The sequence below is a fragment of the Dipodomys merriami genome, unplaced genomic scaffold (genome assembly GCF_024711535.1).
Source record: "Dipodomys merriami isolate MVZ:Mamm:240054 unplaced genomic scaffold, mDipMer1.0.p SCAF_114, whole genome shotgun sequence".
NCBI classification, from domain to species: Eukaryota; Metazoa; Chordata; class Mammalia; order Rodentia; family Heteromyidae; genus Dipodomys; species Dipodomys merriami.
The window spans coordinates 3,518,326-3,537,578 of record NW_027202427.1 but is presented as its reverse complement, the minus strand read 5'-3'; the positions used below and the strand labels follow the sequence as shown (position 1 = coordinate 3,537,578).

At 63.2% G+C, this 19,253-nt stretch overlaps 2 protein-coding genes across 12 annotated transcripts in view; one reads left to right on the top strand and one right to left on the bottom strand.

Annotated features, from left to right (window-relative positions):
* The window catches only part of LOC138822743 (solute carrier family 41 member 3-like), a 35,319-nt gene extending 32,386 nt beyond the window's left edge, over positions 1-2,933 (top strand). For all 3 annotated transcript variants that reach the window (XM_070015672.1, XM_070015673.1, XM_070015674.1), the window contains one exon: positions 2,169-2,933. In XM_070015672.1, the coding sequence (XP_069871773.1) occupies positions 2,169-2,378 (210 nt within the window). In that variant the 3' untranslated portion in view covers positions 2,379-2,933. The remainder of the gene's footprint in view (positions 1-2,168) is intronic.
* Positions 2,934-5,764: 2,831 nt separating this feature from the next.
* The window catches only part of LOC138822741 (IQ motif and SEC7 domain-containing protein 1), a 220,784-nt gene continuing 207,295 nt past the window's right edge, over positions 5,765-19,253 (bottom strand). For 6 of the 9 annotated variants that reach the window (XM_070015662.1, XM_070015664.1, XM_070015667.1 and 3 more), the window contains 7 exons: positions 18,850-18,879; positions 17,806-17,931; positions 16,647-16,746; positions 14,866-15,027; positions 13,310-13,486; positions 8,951-9,000; positions 5,765-8,012 (listed from right to left, as the gene is read on the bottom strand). In XM_070015662.1, coding sequence (XP_069871763.1) covers positions 7,512-8,012; positions 8,951-9,000; positions 13,310-13,486; positions 14,866-15,027; positions 16,647-16,746; positions 17,806-17,931; positions 18,850-18,879 — 1,146 coding nt within the window. In that variant the 3' untranslated portion in view covers positions 5,765-7,511. The remainder of the gene's footprint in view (positions 8,013-8,950; positions 9,001-13,309; positions 13,487-14,865; positions 15,028-16,646; positions 16,747-17,805; positions 17,932-18,849; positions 18,880-19,253) is intronic. The other 3 variants (XM_070015668.1, XM_070015669.1, XM_070015671.1) reach the window with 2 other exon arrangements.

The window sequence follows — 19,253 nt, the reverse complement described above, 5'->3', positions numbered from 1 at the left end:
CCCACACTGCACCCCACACTGCACCTCACACACTGCACCCCACACTGCACCCCTCACACTGCACCCCACACTGCACCCCTCACACTGCCCCTCACACGGCCCCTCACACTGCCCCTCACACGGCCCCTCACACTGCACTTCGCACACTGCACCTTGCACACTGCACCTCACACTGCCCCTGACACTGCCCCTCACACTGCCCCTCACACGGCCCCTCACACTGCACTTCGCACACTGCACCTTGCACACTGCACCCCACACTGCCCCTGACACTGCCCCTGACACTGCCCCTGACACTGCCCCCCACACTGCACTTCACACTGCCCCTCACACTGCCCCTCACACTGCACCCCACACTGCACCCCACACTGCACTTCACACTGCACCCCACACTGCACCTCACACTGCACCTCACACTGCCCCTCACACTGCACCCCACACACTGCACCCCTCACACTGCCCCTCACACTGCCCCTCACACTGCACCCCACACTGCACCCCTCACACTGCCCCTCACACTGCACCCCACACTGCACCCCTCACACTGCACCCCTCACACTGCCCCTCACACTGCACCCCTCACACTGCACCCCTCACACTGCCCCTCACACGGCCCCTCACACTGCACCCCTCACACTGCACCCCTCACACTGCCCCTCACACTGCACCCCTCACACTGCACCCCTCACACTGCACCCCTCACACTGCACCCCTCACACTGCCCCTCACACTGCCCCTCACACTGCACCCCTCACACTGCACCCCACACTGCACCCCTCACACTGCCCCTCACACGGCCCCTCACACTGCACTTCGCACACTGCACCTTGCACACTGCACCTCACACTGCCCCTGACACTGCCCCTCACACTGCCCCTCACACTGCACCCCACACTGCACCCCTCACACTGCACCCCTCACACTGCCCCCCACACTGCACCCCTCACACTGCACCCCACACTGCACCCCACACTGCACCCCACACTGCCCCTCACACTGCACCCCTCACACTGCACCCCTCACACTGCACCCCACACTGCACCCCACACTGCACCCCACACTGCCCCTCACACTGCACCCCTCACACTGCACCCCTCACACTGCACCCCTCACACTGCACCCCACACTGCACCCCACACTGCACCCCACACTGCACCCCACACTGCCCCTCACACTGCACCCCTCACACTGCACCCCTCACACTGCACCCCACACTGCACCCCACACTGCACCCCACACTGCCCCTCACACTGCACCCCTCACACTGCACCCCACACACTGCACCCCACACTGCACCTCACACTGCACCCCACACTGCACCCCACACACTGCACCCCACACTGCACCTCACACTGCCCCTCACACTGCACCCCACACTGCACCCCACACTGCACTTCACACTGCCCCTCACACTGCACCTCACACTGCACCCCACACTGCACCCCCCACACTGCACCCCACACTGCCCCTCACACTGCACACCTCACACTGCCCCTCACACTGCACCCCCCACACTGCACCCCTCACACTGCCCCTCACACTGCACCTCACACTGCACCTCACACTGCACCCCTCACACTGCACCCCTCACTGCACCCCTCACACTGCACCCCACACTGCACCCCTCACACTGCACCCCACACTGCCCCTCACACTGCCCCTCACACTGCACCTCACACTGCACCCCTCACACTGGGAGCTGTGCACTGCACGTGAACTCTACACACATATTCACATTGCACACTGAGAGCTGCATACTGCATGTGATCACCTCATAAATCACCCACCTATCTTTCACACTGCATATTTTATATCCACACTGCATGTAATCACTGTACACCAACACTGTACATGTCACTACTCACTGCATACATCACACTACTCAGTGCGCCACACTTACCAGTAAGCCTGAGATCATCTCTAGGGTGAAGGAGGTTGAGCCAGAGCCTGCCTGGGCACAGTTCAGCAGGCTTGAGCAGTGAGTCAGTTCTGGGTCATGACTGTTCTGTGTTGCTCATGGCTGATAGAGCAGGGGTCTGCCTCACTTAGTTCTGGCCCTAGGCTGGGCTTGACATCTATCTTGGCTCCTGCCCATGAAAACCAGCTGGTGTTTCTTGGCTGTTTGCAGACTCTAACTTGGTTTTGATGTGTGCTTGCTGTTCTGACAGGTGACTATCCTGCTGTACCTGGCAGAGGTGATGGTTCGGCTGGCCTGGCACCAGGCCCTGGACCCTGACAACCACTGTATCCCCTACCTCACAGGACTGGGGGACCTGCTGGGTACTGGCCTTCTGGCTCTCTGCTTCTTTCTGGACTGGCTACTGAGAAGCAAAGTAGAGCTGAGTGGCCTCTCAGAACTGGCCTCTGGGCCACCCTGATGAGGCCTGGTCACCTCCATGTGCGCAGTGGCCATTTCCCTTACACCAACGGGGCCAGCGGCATGGTCTCCCCTGCGGGATGGGCCTGGCCCTGCAGTGGCCTCTGGTCAGCCGTGAAGGAGGCTCGCTCGCTCGCTTGCACGGTGGCACTGCAGCTCTAGCTGAGCTGAGGTAGAACCCTGGGCCAGGAGCCTGGCCCACAAAGGTGTGAGTGGGAGTCAGGCTGGTGTGAGGGCCGCGTGTGCAGCGCGGGCAGGTCTGGCTGGAGGCGCAGCCTGTGCTCTGGGGTGTTTATTCTGGCACGCACCACGCTGGGGTGGGACAAGAGGAGGGAGCACCCTGGCGCTGCCCTGCACCCACGGACCCCACTGCAGCGTCCCTGTGAGCGCGGCTCCTCCCGTGCCCGCAGACCCGGCTCCCAGCATTCCGCTTGGCCTCTGCTTGCTTTTGTTTTCCTTTTTCTTTCTTCTTTGTTGTTGTTTTTTTAAAAAGTAAAACCTCTGTTTAGAGTTCCATTTCCAGAGAAGTATAAAATAAAATATAGGCGATATTGTACATGACTCCTCCGATCCTTTAAAGGTGGTTAATGTGACCTCCAGACTTGGAGTCTCTGAGAAAAGTCTTTGGCAGCGTGTGTGGAGGTGTCCTCCATTATTCCAGCTCTCAGGAGGCCGAGGCTGGAGAATTGTGGGTTTGAGGCCAGCTAAGACTACACAGCAAGTAAAATAAATAAGAAAGAGAAGAATAAGTAGCGTCTGGCTCTCCTTTAGAGCAGTGTCCCCCAGGTGCCCAGCCTAGGTGCACTCGAGCCCCCAGGGTTCTTGTTCGGGCCCATGGGTGGCTCTCAGAGGGGAATCTGTACCTGACACAGAGCATTGACATGTTTATGAAGTACAGCATGCTGTTTGAACGCATGCCATGCTGCTTCTTTGCTTCCTGTTTCTTATTAACACAGCTAACGACGTTGGCTGAGCAACTTCCTCTGAGAGAATGGCACCGTGTGGCAGTGTCCTTGGGGGAGTCCAGGTGTGCTGGAGCCCCTGGGCAGGCCTAGGGTACCATTCCCAGTAGGCACCTGGACAGCAGTTGGTATTGGGGTTGCCACCAGCAAATGCAGCCACTCTGCCCGGGCCTGTCCAAAGCAGCCACAACTCTAGCCTTTGCCCACTGGCGCTTTCTGCCAGCATCTAGCTTGGGCCAAACCTCCTCGACACAGAGCCAGTACAGCTGGGAGTGGCAAATGTCCAGTACAACTGTGCTAGACCCCAGGCTGGCTCCTGGATGCACTGGCTCTGCACTCACCCTGCCTACGAGCTGTGCTGGGGAGTCAGCAGCCGCTGGCACACAGAACCACAGGCCCTGTTGTGCTCAGACCTGCAGCAGACGAGCAACGGGCTCCTCCCCGACAGTGAGAAGCGCTAGGCCACCTGAGCTGTTTCCAGGGGCCTCTCCACAGCCCTGGTGTTTGGATGTGGAGCCACGCCTGTGGTGAGTGAGGGGTGGAGACCTGAGCAGTCTGGCTCACACTCAGTGGCCCATGAAGTGAAGGTGTGGCTGAGGTCCAGGAGAGAATTTTCATCAGGAAATGGCACCGAAGCTGGCCCAAGGCTGAATGGGACGTAACCAGATTCACTTGAGTTCTGGGCTGAGGGAGAGAGAGTGACTCAGATGGTCCTGGTTATCAGTCAGAGAGACCAAAGTGGACGCAGCCCCTCCGGAGAACTACCTTCCCTTCCTCCTTGACAAGCCCAGCCGGCCTGCAGCCGCTGCCCAGGGGCGAGGAGCCTGGAGGCTCTGGGGTCTTCTCCCTGGGAAGTCTCACCCCTTTCATATGCAGTCAGCCACTCTGGCTGTGGCTTCAAGAGGCTGGAAATGTGACTCCCCGGTGGGAGCGTCTGGCCACCCATGACCACCTGCGAGCAGCCCTGACCTCCTTCCACCTTTGGAGGCTCTCACTCTGGGTACGGCCTGGCGGCAGCACAGTAGACCATGGTCTACTGCGTAACTTGGGACTTTTGCCTGGGTAGAGTGGGCTGAGCTGCTCATGGTGGAAGGTAAGTTGGTAACAGGGCCGCCAGCCCCGAGCATACCCAGAGCTGGAGCCGAAGCCTTGGAGGGAGGGTGGCCACAGCTGAGTGTCCTGAACAATGTGGCTGTGGACAGCTGAGGTCCAGGGCTGCAGAGAGCTTGGAGAGCAGCTAGTCCTTCAGGGCACCAGTGCAGGCCCGGGAGCCCAGCAATGTCTGGGCGTTCCCTCTTTCCATGTGAGCCAGAGGGGCTGCAGCGGATGTGGCATGAGCTCAGGTGAGCTGCTCCTGTGGCTGGGGGAGCAGGAAGCAGGCTGCGGGCTTGAACTTGGTGTTCCAGAGCCTCCAGATGGGAGGGGCGTGGGAGCCTGCGGGGCTGAGCAGTCTCCTGAGATGTGTGAGCACCCCCTCGCAGAGGCTGCGTGCCGGGGATCACCCCCTGCCCTACTGTCCTGCCATCCCTTTTCTCCATCTACTCTTCATTCCCTCTGCCCCTCTTCATTCCTCCCTCTCCTTCCTCCCCTCTGGCTTCCTTCTCCCCTTCAGTCCCGCCCTTCCCGCCCACCCGCACCTTCCGGGTCACCCCCATGTGCCCAGCTGTCTTCATCTCCACCACTGTGGTGGAATGTGGTGTTGTCCTGGGGCCTTCGGGCGGAAGGGTGATGGTGCTTCGCATACTGACGAGGGGCCAGCTGTCACAAGGACGCCTTCCTGCCACCTTGTGCTGGAAAGGGTCTCGAGCCACAGCTGGAGCACTGAGGCAACTCATGTGGAAACTTGAAAAATACAAATCTATGATTTCCCTATTGTTCCAGGAAAGACCTATGATGTTGGCAGCTGCCTGCCCGAGGGCGCCGGCCATCACCGGCTCTCCCTCTGGGTGGCCAGGGTGGCTCGTGCACGGGGCACGGGCAGGCGGCAGACGCTCGGCCCTCAGCCCTCTCCCTGCACAGGCTGGGTGACAGCAGGCACCAGCAGCCATGCTTGCCAAGCTCCACACCTTCAACCAGCAGCGGCCCTGCGGGACACTTCTCCGCTTGCCAAGGGAGGGCCTACTGTCCCAGCCTCCCCATCCCACGGGGCTTCTCGGAGCCTGTTCCTGGCCCCTGCCCACCCCCTGCGATGCAGCCCAGCTTAGTGCAGGGCAGCGCTGGGGGCGGAGCTCCGAGTGGCTGCAGGGCTGGCGGGATCCTGGCCTGGGACGCACGGGTCCCGGCCTGACCCTGGCATGAGTGCATTGGGAGCGACGCTGCCATTTCAGAAAGAGCAACCCTGAAGCCGACAGCTGTGTTTCCTGGAACCACCGCTGTTTACAGGTTGACCCGACCCTTGTACAGAGAGGGTGAAGAGAAGCCGACATACTTAATATGTTATCACTTTACTTCAACTATTTGTCAACAGTAACACTGGTATTTTTGCAAATGTACAATACAGAGCACAGCCCCGCGGCTGGTGCTGACGGCATGCACAAGGCCTCCCGTCGGCGAGGGACACACCGGGCCGGACTGCGTGCACCCACGCCGCCGCCCGCTCTCTGAGCGGGTGCCAGAGAGGACTGGAGCGAGGGTGGGTGGGACAAAACGCCTCCAGCCGCTGGGCTTGCGCTCTGTGCTAACAAAGTGCTGAGCTTGCAGATCTGCTGGTTCGTGACCTTGATGGCATGAGGGGAAGGAGGGAAGCTGGCGACCCCGGCCAGGGGACAAAGCCAGAGCGGGCTTTGGGGTCAGGCGGCGGCAGCGGCGGCGGCCTTTCTGAAGGAGCGGCCCCCGCCTGGGCAGGGCCGTGGGTAGTCCTCGGGTCCCAGGCTTAGGAGCACGGCACGGGAGGCTGCAGTGGCTGGAAAGGCTGAAACTGCAAAGTACGGCCATGGGTGACTGGAGCGGACGCGGGCAGCGGGCAGCCCCGGGGAGCGCATGGCGTCACACACAGAAGCGACAAGACACGCAGGGGCATGGGGCCCGGCAGCTCGGGGGCCGTGAGGGGTGGCGGAGGCGCCGCCTGGCCAGAGTCGCCAGGGTGGCCGCGGTGATGGCGGGGTCGCGAGCACACGGCTGCCACTCAGCGCACAACACGGGGGACACACAGCCCTGGGCTGGCCAGCGTGCACACCACCCTGCAGGGGCAGAGCCCCCGCGGGACACTCGGCTCCTGCCTGTGTGGCTGGGGACGGGATGACAGGGTTATGGGGTCGAGGATGAGAGCCCTCAGAGGGCTGGGGCTTGGTCCTCCATGTGCATAGAAGAGGAATGTGGAACATGGAATTCACAGTTGTGTCTAAGGATCTGTGGGACCAATGTCCCAAGTGGCGATGGCAGAGGTGACCGACCCAGCTGTTCACCTGCAGTTACAACACCGGTCACCTAGCATCGCACTGTTAATAAGTAAGGATTCACACGAAGCGGTGTGGGCGTCTTTAGACCTGCAGGGAGCGCTACGTTCCTTGGCACGGTAATGGTTGGTCGTGCGGGGTTCAGCTGGCCCTGGAGGGGCGCTGCTTCTATGGAGATATGGACGACCGGAATTTGTTCTAGCAGGGGAGTGTGGTCTCCTTTCTCACCCTCGTCTACGTCTGTCTTCCTGGGAGAGGTGGAGGTCTATGTGGCTAACGGGGACTGAATGCACGTCTCTCACACACAAACACTACCTATACAGTATAGATATTTATATATTTATATATTTATATATTTATATTATATAAAGTTTACTTACGTATTTTCATCAACCATATCAGGTCTACTTAATTTTTTTGCCCATTGTCAAGAACAGAGCAATAATGCAGCAAGTTTTGGGGGTAAGTTCTGTGTTGTCTGCTTTTTTAGATCTCATGTCTTCTCTAAGTTGGGGGTCAGATGTGTGTCGGGAGCGGGCAGAGCGCTGGGGGGCAGGCCTGTGTCTACTGGGGCTGCGTCGAGGCCCCTCCTGCGGGGTGAAGGGACGCGCCCGCGGCCGGCGCCAAGGCTAGGTCCAGTGAGGAGCTCCGCTCCACGGAAGGCGAGCGGGGGGCTCGAGGCCCCTCAGGCCGAGGGGAGCGTGGAGCAGCGGTGTGGCGCCCTGGCCGGTCTGCGGCCCTCGGCTGGGGAGGCTGGGGCGGCGGCACCCAGGCCGCCTACACGATTGTGCTGATGCCGCTGGGTTTGACCTTGCTGCTGGTGGGGGGGGGCGGGGCGGGGGGCTGCCCGTGGTGGTGCGCGGGGTGCCCCCCATGGCCGGCGTGGGTGGGGGGCAGCGGGGGGTGGCCGTGGGCGTGGGCCCCGTAGTGGCCGCCGTGGGGCCCGTGGTGATGCTGGTGGGTGTGCTGCAGGTGGGAGGGCGGGTGGTAGTGGTGGTGGTGGTGGTAGGGGGGTGGATTCTGCATGTGGCAGTACTGGGCGTGGTGCCCGTGTGCCGGGGCCTGAGGCAGGCCCTCTGTGGGCCCCGGGAGGTGACCGGCTGAGTGTGCGGGGTGGGGGGGTGGCGGGGGGCCCTGCGGAGGGGGCTTCCCTCTCCTACTCCCGAACAGGGAGCCCAGGAGGGAGGACGAGTTGGGCATGGCCTGGGGGGGGCGAGATGGACACTCTCGTGTTGATGTTGCTCTCCGGCGCATGTGAGGACTGCTAATGATGGACCCCTAAAAAGGAAATTCATAGAAATCAAAATTAAAAGATCTCAGAGCGCAGGTCAGAACCGTCTTTTTCCATGTTGAAGTCACCCACTGTGCTAAGCCCTCCGTCCACTGCCTGGCCGGAGGGGGCAGGCACGGGGCCAGCCTCCTGACTGTGGAGGAGCCGGGCTCTGGGGCACGCGCCCCCGTACCTCTTCTGCCTGTGGTCTCGGGACACGGTGGGGTGGGGTGTCTGTGCGCTAGGAGGGCGATGCGTGATAGGTGTAAAGCTGAGCCCTAAGCTCTCAGGCCCTTCTCAACTGGTTCAGAGCTTTGGCCCTGCCCCGGCGGGGGTCCGCAGGAGGCGGCCTTGCAGCCCGTCCTGGGCCAGGCCCAGCTCCCTACTGTGAACCAGGCAAGAGGGGGAGTCCGAGGAAGAGCTGCCGGTCGAGGCGGCGGCGTGGACGGCGCTGGAGATGGAGGATGAATGAAATCTCATGAAACCCGCCCTGACTTCCTCTGGCACGCTCCTCCCGCACCCTAGCTGGGCAATTCCATGGTGTCCTGACCGCAGACACAGCCAGCGAACTCGGGAGGAAGCCATGGGACGGCAGAGCGCGGGGAAGCCGAGGGAGCAGCACGTCCGGCAGTGAGGGGGAGCGAGGGGCGGGCCCGGAACGGGGGTGGAAAGCCAGGGCGGTTAACCATGCTCGGAGCCGGGGGCTAGGCTCGGTGGAAATGAATGCACAATCCAGAGCAGCCCCGCCGCTGGGCAGGGGTGAAGCGGTGAGAGGCACGGATGCTTCTAGAGGAGAAGCCGCATGCATGGGCAGCAGGCAGGGCGGGAGGGCCGAGGCTGTGTCTCTGGGGAAGGGGAAGGAAGAGCAACACAATAGAAAACAAAAAGGCCACAGATATAACCAGGGACGGCACAGGACAGCCAGCGACGAGGGCCTCCTACTTACTTCCACATTGCTCTCTAGCGATCCCGCACTGCTCCGACGCCCTCGCTTCCCTGCCCAGAACATGCAATACCAGAGGTTAGACACGCACGCCGCCACCGCCTCCGGCCTGCCTGCCGCCGCAGCCGCTTGCCCGCCGGTGCCAGGCGGGGGCGGGGCTGGGGGAGCTGGCAGCGGGGCCGTAGGGAGCAGGCACTGGGTGGAGGGGAAAAAACGTCTCAACCCAGCCCCGACCTCCTCCTCCTCCTCCTCCTCCTCACGGTGCTCTGCAGAGGGGCCTGGGGGCTGAGGTCTGCGCACGGGCCCTGCCACCCTACTCCTGTCTGCTCTCCCCCAACGCGGGGCAGGGTGCAGGCTGGCCTCGGCTGCTGGCAGGCTGGGGCAGTTTTTGCAGGAGCACAAACACCCACCACCGCTCCCAGGCCTTGCGCCACGGAGCTCTCTCACACACACACGCGTGCGCATACACACACGCACACACACACACACATATATATATGTACGTGTCATGTCCACGCTCATGCTCACATATATATATATCCCCACTGCCTTTGGGAAACAGCAGGTAGTGGGCAGGAGGAGAGGAGACTGGTGGCCCGTCTCCTGTCTCTGGGCTGAGTTTTAGTTTGTGCAGTGCCCTGGTTGGGAGCAGATCATCCTCCCAGAATGCTTTGCAGCATTCCGTAAGCCAGGTGTCTGGCCCAGCCAGCTGGCTCTATCGCAGGAAGGCTCAAGACCCGAGGCCCACTCTGGCCTGCAGTCCCTGGCGAGGGCTTCTCCTCAGCTTTCTGCAGAGCTTCAGGCCCCGGGGCTGCTTCAGCCTTCAGCCTGGTTCCCCCTTCTGGATCCCGCATGAGCGTCCGTCCATACAGCACGCTCACCCGGACAGCAGGGTGGAGCATGTGACGCGCAGCCAACTTATGTCCTTTCTAGGCTGGACAGCCCAGATGGCAAAGAGGCTGCTGTGTGTTCACTGGCCCGGAGCTGCACCTCCAAGACAGGCCAGGTGGTTGGAAATAGCGTCTGGTTCCTTGAGTCTTGCTAGAGCACACAGAGGACATTGAGTCCCTTTACCTGGTTGTCTGGCCCAAGCCCAGTTCCGGGTGGGAGTTGGGTAATGGAAGGCCCCAGCACAAGGCAGTGCAGGGGTGTCTGCTGAACCATGGACACCGAGGGGAGGCCGGCCCTTGCTTGGGCGGGAGGGCCCCTTCCCTCAGCGCTGTGTGGGCCAGGCCTGTCCGGTTCTGCTGCACCTCCCTGAGGGCAAGGGCTTGATCTCAGCGCAGGCCTCCTCTGTCTGCAGGAGCCATGTCCCCAGCTATTTTCACTATTGTCGTTGTTGTTGTTTTGTATGTGTGTGTGCGAGCGCGCACGCGAGCATGCTAGTAATGGGGCTTGATCTCAGGGCCTTGAGCTCTTGCTTAGCTTTTTACTCAAGGCTGGCACTTTACCACTTGAGTCATGGCTCCATTTCTAGCATTTTGCTGGTTAATAGGAGATAACAGTCTCTCCAATTTGTCTGCCTGGGCTAGCTCTGAATATCAATTCTCAGAGCTCCATTTCCTGAGTAGCTAGGATTGTGAGAGCCACCGGTGCCCGGCTCTAGCGGCTACTGAATGGACTCTCACATTCCTGCTTGGGTGGCCCATACGGCTGGGTGACACGCCACCATGTCTGCTTTTACCCAGGGAGGTGATCTTGCGAATGGCAGGCTAGCCTGGAGCCACAGCCCTCCGGATCCGTCTTCCAGATGTGTGCCGCCACACCCGGCCTTGCGTAGTCTCAGTGCCTTTACCTCACGGTGCTCCCCAGCTCCTTCCCAGCAGCTGGGGCTCTGGGGTGCTCCACGCGCCGGCGGTTGCTCAGGCTCGCCTGGCTTCCAGCGTATACCACGGATGCTCCGGTCTCCCCTGCTCCGGTGAGTGCTCAAGACGGCACTGAGGGCTGGTGCCACAGGACACGCCCAGAGTCTGCGGTGTCAGCAACACTGGCCTGGGGGCCTTCCAGGCTAAGGGGGACGCTGGCTGCCATCCAGGCCGGGGCAGGTAGTGGGCCCGATGCCGGTGTCCCTAACCGTGGCTGCCACGGTATGGCCTGCAGCTGAGAGCCGCTTCCCACTCACAGGCCGGGCCGGGGCCTGCGGCTTGCTCTCGTCCACTCCTCAGCCAGGTGCGCTGCTCTGGTGCTTTCCACGTGTCCTGGACGCCGTGCTCACAGGCCTCCCCGGGTCTATCCTGGCCCGTGGGGTCAGCAGACAGCCGTGGCACAGGCTGTCTCTGCGCGGTGTGGACAGGGCTCAGGCCACTCACGGCGGCTCCCGCGTCCTCCGGTGCTCTGCGCTGTCCGGCGCCGCGGTGGTGCTCATCTAGAGCAGCTGCGCTGCGGAGGCCCCGGCTCGCCTGCCCGCCCTGGCTGCCTCCACCACAGGCTCTCCTCCCCCCCTTGCCCGCAACAGGCGATGACGCCAGGCAGCTCTAAGCTTTTCCCATCTCCTTAGTGCAGCTGGGGAAACTGGGGCTTACGGTGTACCGTAGCCAGGTCCAACAGCTGTTCTCAGAGCAGCACGTAGTTCCTGTGGTCTGCGCATGGGCGGCAGGGGACCCTGGGGTTCCGGGGGAGTGTGCTCTCCCTGGGGACAAGGTGCTCTCCGCTCAGGCCTCTGCAGTGCCCATCTCGGAGAGGAGCTGGGGCTGGGCCAGGCCTGACCGCCCGGGCGTGGTGTATCTGCAGAAGGGCCGGCTCCCGGGCCCTCAGACTGCGGCCACTGCCAGCGTTCCAGGTGTCTGCGGCCGGCTGTCTCCTGGGCAGGTAACACGGACGTCAGGTGGCTGCTCACAGGTCTGCAGTGGCAACAGGCCAGCCCCCGGCTGTCCCTTCTGAGAGCCACCTCAGGCTTGGCGCGTGACCGCCTTCAGCGGGGCAGGCCCAGGTGCCCGTGCACACATTCTCCTCTCCTGCCGCCCTGCTGGCATCTTCTGGGTAGGCTGCTGGCCCTCTCTGGTGGCCTGGGATCAGACATCACGCCCCTGCGCTTGTAGCTTTTGGAGGGCTCTGCTGGTTGTTTCTTATTGCAGGCCCGGAGAGCACTGCTCCGTGGAACTCTATGGGACCTCAGAGCCGGGTCTGGTGGGCACCTGGCCCCAAGGCCTCAGGCACAGGCACTGCTACCGGAGGGACCCGTGGGTAGGGTGTGCTGGGGAGACGGGGCCTGCCACACTGCACAAACTCAAACAGTCCCTGGCCCACAGTCTGCAGAGCCCTGGCAGCTGGTGACGTGTGGCTGGGCTGAACAGCCACTGGGAAACCAGTGGTTCTCAACCAGGGCCGAGATGCTCACAGGAGTACCCAGCATTGTTAGATGTGGGGACCAGTCAGGCGTCGTGGCCTGGGGCGGGGGGCGGGGGCAGAGGCCAGCACAGCTCCTGCGGAAAGGAATTGTGTGGCCCCGTGTCCAGGTTGAGAAGCTCTGGCTTAAACCTTCATGCTGGTGATGGATTTTACATTTTACTATGAAAAAGATGACAAAAGCAAAGAAAAAAAAACTACACAAGGAAACAAAAAGGAGTCTGAGGAATGAGCAAGCCACATGAGGCGGTGTTGCATGGGGCGGGACGGGTGCGGCCAGGGGCAGGCTTTGCCGGGCCGGTCTCGGCCATGGGGTCCTCTAGACAAACAAGGGCCACACCAGCTGCAGCGCGGCTTGCTGCTCCGGGAACCGCGCCGCCGCGAGCCGCCGATGCCTCGCCCCCAGCGCTGCCCCGACAGTGCTGCTGCTCCCAGAGGCTGCAGAGAGGCTCTAGAAGCTCCCTCGCTTCACATACCCTCGCTCCCGGGCACCCAGGAGGCCCAAGGGCTGCTGCTGGCTGGCATTAAGTGGCTGGCAGCAACTTAAGGCACACGGACAAGGAGACAGCACCACAGCCACGGTGCCACCGGCTACCCGGCACCCTAGAACCAGCCACGCTCACGGGGGCCACAGCCTGAGCGCTGGATAGAGACCTGGGGTTCCCAGGAAAGAGGTCCTGAAGGGAAGCAAGACCAGGACAGGGGGTCCCCAGGGCCAGGACAGCAGGACAGGGGTCCCCAGGCAACTGAGGGCTTCAGCAATTTCATTCATCAGCAAAAAAACACCAGGACGCAGCGGCACAGAGAACATGGATGGGCCGACCAGGCTTAGAGTGGTGTGCACAGGTCAGTAAAGCGGTAAATAAACCCTTGGAAGAGAAGGGAACGTGGGCCTTCCCGGCTGTGTCACGCCGCCCGTACCCCGAGACCAGGCCTCTGCCTACCTTCCTGGGTTGCCCTGTCTGTGGGGGAAAGCTGGAGCTTGAGCGCCTGCGTGCGCGGGCCGGCGGCTCTTACCTGCGTCCGAGAGGTCGCGCAGGGAGCTGCTGAGGGCGCTGCGCTTGAGGCCCTCGCCGCTGGCGTAGCTGTCGTCCAGGCAGGCCCGGCTCAGCGTCCCGGCGCCCGGCTCCTTCTTCAGACTGGAGCACTGGGACATGCTGGGCCGGACGACGCCCTTCTGCTTTTCCAGCTCCGCTGCAATGGGGGACGGAGGGGGAGGGAGGTGAGGCCACAGGCTGGGGCAGCTCGGCCCGCTGCTGGGAGAGGGGCTTGGCGAGGGGCACATCGGACGCCCTGCTGCTGGGAGAGGGGCTTGGCGAGGGGCACATCGGACGCCCTGCTGCTGGGAGAGGGGCTTGGCGAGGGGCACATCAGACGCCCTGCTGCTGGGAGAGGGGCTTGGCGAGGGGCACATCGGACGCCCTGCTGCTGGGAGAGGGGCTTGGCGAGGGGCACATCGGACGCCCTGCTGCCTTTAGTCCACCGCAAAGATGGCAGCACCTTCTCCTTGCTGGTGGACGGACAGAGCCGGCCAAGCCGCTCCGACGGGGGAGGCTCTGCAGCCACTGTCCAGAGGGCAGAGGGTGACCCCGGTGTGGCTGCAGTGAGGTAGGAGCCGAAGGGCCGTCCCGCCTGTGACCGGCTGACACCGGACCTGGCAGGAGCGCTGGGTAACATCACGAGAGAGGCGCGCAGCCCCGGGCCAAGGTTTCCTAGGACGGGTGGCGTGCTCCCAGAGAGGGAAGGACTGGGACCACAGGCCTAGAGGCGCGGGGCTGTCGCAGGACGGGGTGTGGGGAGCAGAGACAGACGCGAGACCTCACGTCTCTGTGCTCAGGCGGTCACAGCATTGCCTGCCTCCAGCCACGGCCACTGCCCCGCCCTCTGCCACACTCTGCCAGGACCCCCTCTAACCGGGGCTCCTCCCCCCCACACTCCGCCAGGACCCCCTCTAACCGGGGCTCCTCCCCCCCACACTCCGCCAGGACCCCCTCTATCCGGGGCTCCTCCCCCCCCCACTCCGCCAGGACCCCCTCTATCCGGGGCTCCTCCCCCCCCACACTCCACCAGGACCCCCTCTATCCGGGGCTCCCCCCCACACTCCACCAGGACCCCCTCTATCCGGGGCTCCCCCCCACACTCCACCAGGACCCCCTCTATCCGGGGCTCCCCCCCCCCCACTCTGCCAGGACCCCCTCTATCCGGGGCTCCTCCCCCCCACACTCCGCCAGGACCCCCTCTATCCGGGGCTCCTCCCCCCCCCCACTCCGCCAGGACCCCCTCTATCCGGGGCTCCTCCCCCCCCACTCCGCCAGGACCCCCTCTATCCGGGGCTCCTCCCCCCCACACTCCGCCAGGACCCCCTCTATCCGGGGCTCCTCCCCCCCACACTCCGCCAGGATCCCCTCTATCTGGGGCTCCCCCCCTCCACACTCTGCCAGGACCCCCTCTATCCGGGGCTCCCCCCCGACACTCCGCCAGGACCCCCTCTATCCGGGGCTCCTCCCCCCCCACACTCCGCCAGGACCCCCTCTATCCGGGGCTCCTCCCCCCCACACTCCACCAGGACTCACCCTCTATCCGGTGTTTCTCCATCTCCTGCACTTCCGCCACCGACTCCCGGAGGTCGTCAGTGAACTTCTTCCGGTCCTGAGGGTTGGGTGCGTTGAAGTTGATCAACACCTTGACGTCTGCCCCGGGGACAGCGGACGTGAGGCGGATGCCATGTGGGTAGTCTGCAGTGGAGGAGCCGGAGGGCCTGGGTTCAGTGGGCTCTGCCGGAGCCCACCACACCCAAAAATGAGCAAGATGTGTGCGCTGCCAGAGGCTGGGGGGGGGGGGGGTCAGAATGGCCTCCTCCACCCTACCATGGCCACACCGTGTCAGGACTGCACAGGGCCTCCCTGGCTCCCGGCCCTGAAGGTGGTGGGAATGCCCCTGGCCACTGCCAGATGCCCGGCCCCACGGGGGGCAGGTGGCTCTGGGAGGGGGTGGCAGCCTGTCCCCTGTCCCCTCGGGCTGTCCCCCCGACAAGCTGTGTGCTGAGCCTCGGACCCAACCCCAGCGATACGCAGCTCCAGCCCCTGCTGCCACGGGCCTGTTTTGGAGTCTCTGGGCTCCGGGCTCCCCAGCGGGGCTCCTGGCTTAAGGTTCTCAGAGCTAACACCGTGCCCAGACCAGGCGGAGGGAGGTGCAGGCCTCGGGAATGGAGTGTGGACAGGCCACTGAGGAACAGAGGCCACAATATCTACACTTTGACATGAAGATGTAAATATCAACTCCACAAATCTCTGCGAATGTTCAGGGCACGAGCAGCACGCCCAGACTATGACTGAGCCCATGGCGCAGGCCCCAGGCCCGAGGATGGAGGGCCGCAGGGCTCACGGCCCGCCCTGGCCAGGCTGCTCTAGGCGTGCCGGGAGGCGGGCAGCAAGGCCACCTTTGCACTGCGGGGAGGGGCAGAGCCCACGGAGGGCAGGAGGAGGCACGGGGATCCTCAGAGGTGAGCTTGCTGCGGTCCCGCCTCTGAATCCGCGGATGGAAGGCTGACAGATGGAAACCCAAGATGGAGAAGCACCCACCACCTGTCAGCACCTTCTCAGTCTCTACCAATCAGGAAGCTGCCTGGCCCCTACCCCAGGACAGCGGGCTCCCAGCTCAGGAAACCTCTGATGGGACAAAAGCAGTTGGAAGAGCTGGGCGCTGGGGGCTCACGCCTGTAATCCTAGCTACTTAGAAAGCGGAGATCTAAGGACTGTGGTTTGAAACCAGCCACGCAGGAAAGTCTGTGAGCCTCTTAGCTCCAAAAGGCCAGAAGCAGCGCTGAGGCAGAGCAGCAGCCTTGAGCTCAGGGCTGCACCTGGCTCGGGGCTCAGTCTATAGCACTGACAAGGGACGGAAGTGAGGGAAAGTGGGTGGGGCTGGGGAACTTGTAGGAGGGAGCTGGCTTCCTGCATCCCAAGTCCCCTCAGCGGATACAACTCTCTGGGGCTTGAGAACCAGCCTCCACCACATTCACAGTGCTAGGCAGAGAGCTGGCCTGCACATTCATGTAGGGGAGTCCCCACCCCCCAACGTGGGGAGCAGCGATACACCCCAAGAAGAGGCTGGGGATCAGAAACAAGCCTTGCAGCAGGGACGGCCCTGAGCTGCAAGTCAGACCCCAGCAGCTGGGGCACAGCACACGGCGCCCAGAGCCTTCACTGCCAGGCCTACGGTACTTCGGCCCTTCTCGGACATTTCTGCCTCCTGTCTGGAGCAGCTGCATTCCCCAGGCTGTGCTGTGGGCCCTCTTGGCTCCCCAGCCCTCACACACAGGTGGCCGGCAGACACTGCTGCAGGCCAGGGCACTTACACTGGTTCTCGAAGAGCAGGACCTGCATACCACACAGAGAGAAGGATTGCCGGAAGCTGTATGTCACTGAGTTTTTCTTCTTCTGGAAGATCTTGGTGACCTTGGGGAACAGAGACAGACACAGCTAAGGGCCATGGAAGGGATGCCCTTCCACGCCGCGCCGTGGTGTGAGTTCCTGCGATGCCATCCTGGGTGGTGCCACTGTCCCGTGACACAGCCGAGATGGCTGCAGGGCAGTGCGCTTCGGAGCCCGGGGCCTGGCGGGAGGGCTGGGCGGCTCAGAGCGCAGTGGGAGGAGCCACTCCTGAGGCCCAAGGCTGGCTCACAGACAGAACTTCCAGCCTGGCTGTGCAGACTGGGTACAAGGCCGGGAGCCTCACTGCCCAGAGCTGCCACACACAAACGAGAGCCGCACGTTGCCCAGATCTGCCACGTACAAGTAAGAGCTGCAGGTAAGGGTCCTGAGATTCAGCTCACAGGAGGACGCTGAGGTCAGGGACTCATGAAAGATTCGAAGATGTCTATCTGGACCCCAACCTTAGCAGTGGGGTAGAGGCCTTTAAGAGTGCCCAAGCCCGCCGCGGACGTGAACCTAAAGGCGGGACGTGCTCTCAGCCGTGGGGTGGGCGGTGCCAGCCGCCTTGGGCTGGCAACCCTGTGCCTTCTTCCTGGTAAGAAGTTCCCCATTTCCTTTTGGAAACCTGGCTTCGGTTGCTTTGTCCCGTAGGTCCTGGTAGACAGGACCCTGCCCGGCTCCAAAGCCGAGCCAATCGGAAAGCCCCGTGCCTGTGTGGTCCCCACGATTGTGGGCACCTGCAGGCTGGGACCCATTCTGAGACATTCTGGAAGGAGGAGGGCATGCCACTGCTCCCCTGGCCACGCCTCCCTCTGCAATGGGAAGGTGCCTGGCAAGGAGCCCACCCAGGATCGGCCCGCCCCGCCCACCCCGGACCCGGCTGAGCGCAGGCAAGGAGCCTGGCTGCGGGTCGGCCGGGGATGAAGCGAAGCCCCTCTGTGCTCATGGGAGCCGGGGAACATTCTCCCAGCCCTGCGTGTGCAGCAGCCTGTACGGAACCCCGCACCAGCCCCGGGCGTGTGTGCGTCCATGGCAGACAGGCGCACAGGAGGACGCTGCGTCCCACGCTGAGCCATCACCTACCACCAAGAGGTCGTTGAAGAGGAAGATTTCTCGCTGGTGCAGCCCAAGTTTCTGGGGTTTATTGGGGTCTGGAACCTCGAAGAGCCGGCAGTAGCAGACCAGCCGCCGATGGGGCAGGGACAGCACCTGGGAGAAGAAACGGGCCATGGGCGCCGGCCCTCACGGAGGGTGGAGGGCCCTGCACGTCACTGAGCCCGCACGCCGCGCCGCCGGGCCTCCCCGCGGGCGGCAGCCGCAGCATGGCGCACAGGAGCGTGTCCTGAGGCTGCGCAGGGCTGAAGGGGACTTGGCTGGCACAGCCGTCCCCATGCGCCCCACAGGAGCCTCTGTGAAGGCTCATTGCCCAACTGTGCCACAGCCAAGCTGCCCGAAGCCAGGCCCAGGCCTGTGGAGCATGCTGCACATGCAGGACACAGGCATGGGGCTACGGTGCATGCGCTTGCGGGCAGGACGCACGACCAGCCGAGCACCCTGACTGCGGCTGCCGAGCGCAGCACCTCGGCGCCTGACGGGGAGAAGTGTGGCCCAGTCCAGCACACGTGGGGAACGAAGGGAGAGTAGGCAGGGTGTGGCGGGCTGTGGCAGCAAGGGTGAGTGTGGAGGGAGGCTACCCAGAGAGCGGGGAGGACCGTGCGTGCGCACACATCCGAGACTGGCAGGGGCTGTGGTGAACCCTGGTGGTGGTGGCAGGGAGCAGGGTGGTGGCGGTGAGGGGCAGGGCAGGGGCAGGTGGGCAGAGCAGAGCGAGCAGGGTGTGGAGGAGCGGGCAGAGGCCACGGGGAGGATTTTCTCCCAGGTCCGGCTCTGACCTGGCCTCACAGCCCTCCCCCCTGCCCCCACCCCCCCGTCCACCCCAATGTAGCTACAGCCTCGGGACCAGCAGAGGTATGGGGGTGTGTCAGGGTGCTTCTGATTGCCCTGAATGAACCTGCCCATGAACAAGGCAGAGGGACGGGAGACACGCTGCAGAGGGACGCAGGGCATGCGGGGGTCCTCAGGGTGGGCAATCGGCGAGTGGCGTGGCAAAGCGGAGAAAATACTCACACAGCCAAGTCCATGATGAAGAGACCCAATCTGCGGGAAGACAAAGAACCCACAAAGGTGTTACTACTCTAAGGCTGCATCCGGGCTCCAAGAAACCCAGGCAAAGGGCAGAGGTCCGTCCCCTCTTCCGGGGCGCCCAGAGCCCCGCCCACCAAGGGAGGCCTGGGTCACCAAGAAAGGCACCAGTGTCGGGCGGCCATTCCCTGAGAGCCCCGTGCTCTAACACACGGCCCGGGACAGACAGCCGCAGTTCCCCAACACCACGGGGCCAAGGCCATCCCCCAGCTCCCCTGGGGGAGGTCAGCGTCCACTGGCATCGGAGCTGTGAGCCACGGCCGGTGGAGCGCTGCGGGGCCGCCCTGTTGGGCGGACCGGATGCGGCCTGGGATGCTGGGCCCAGCACG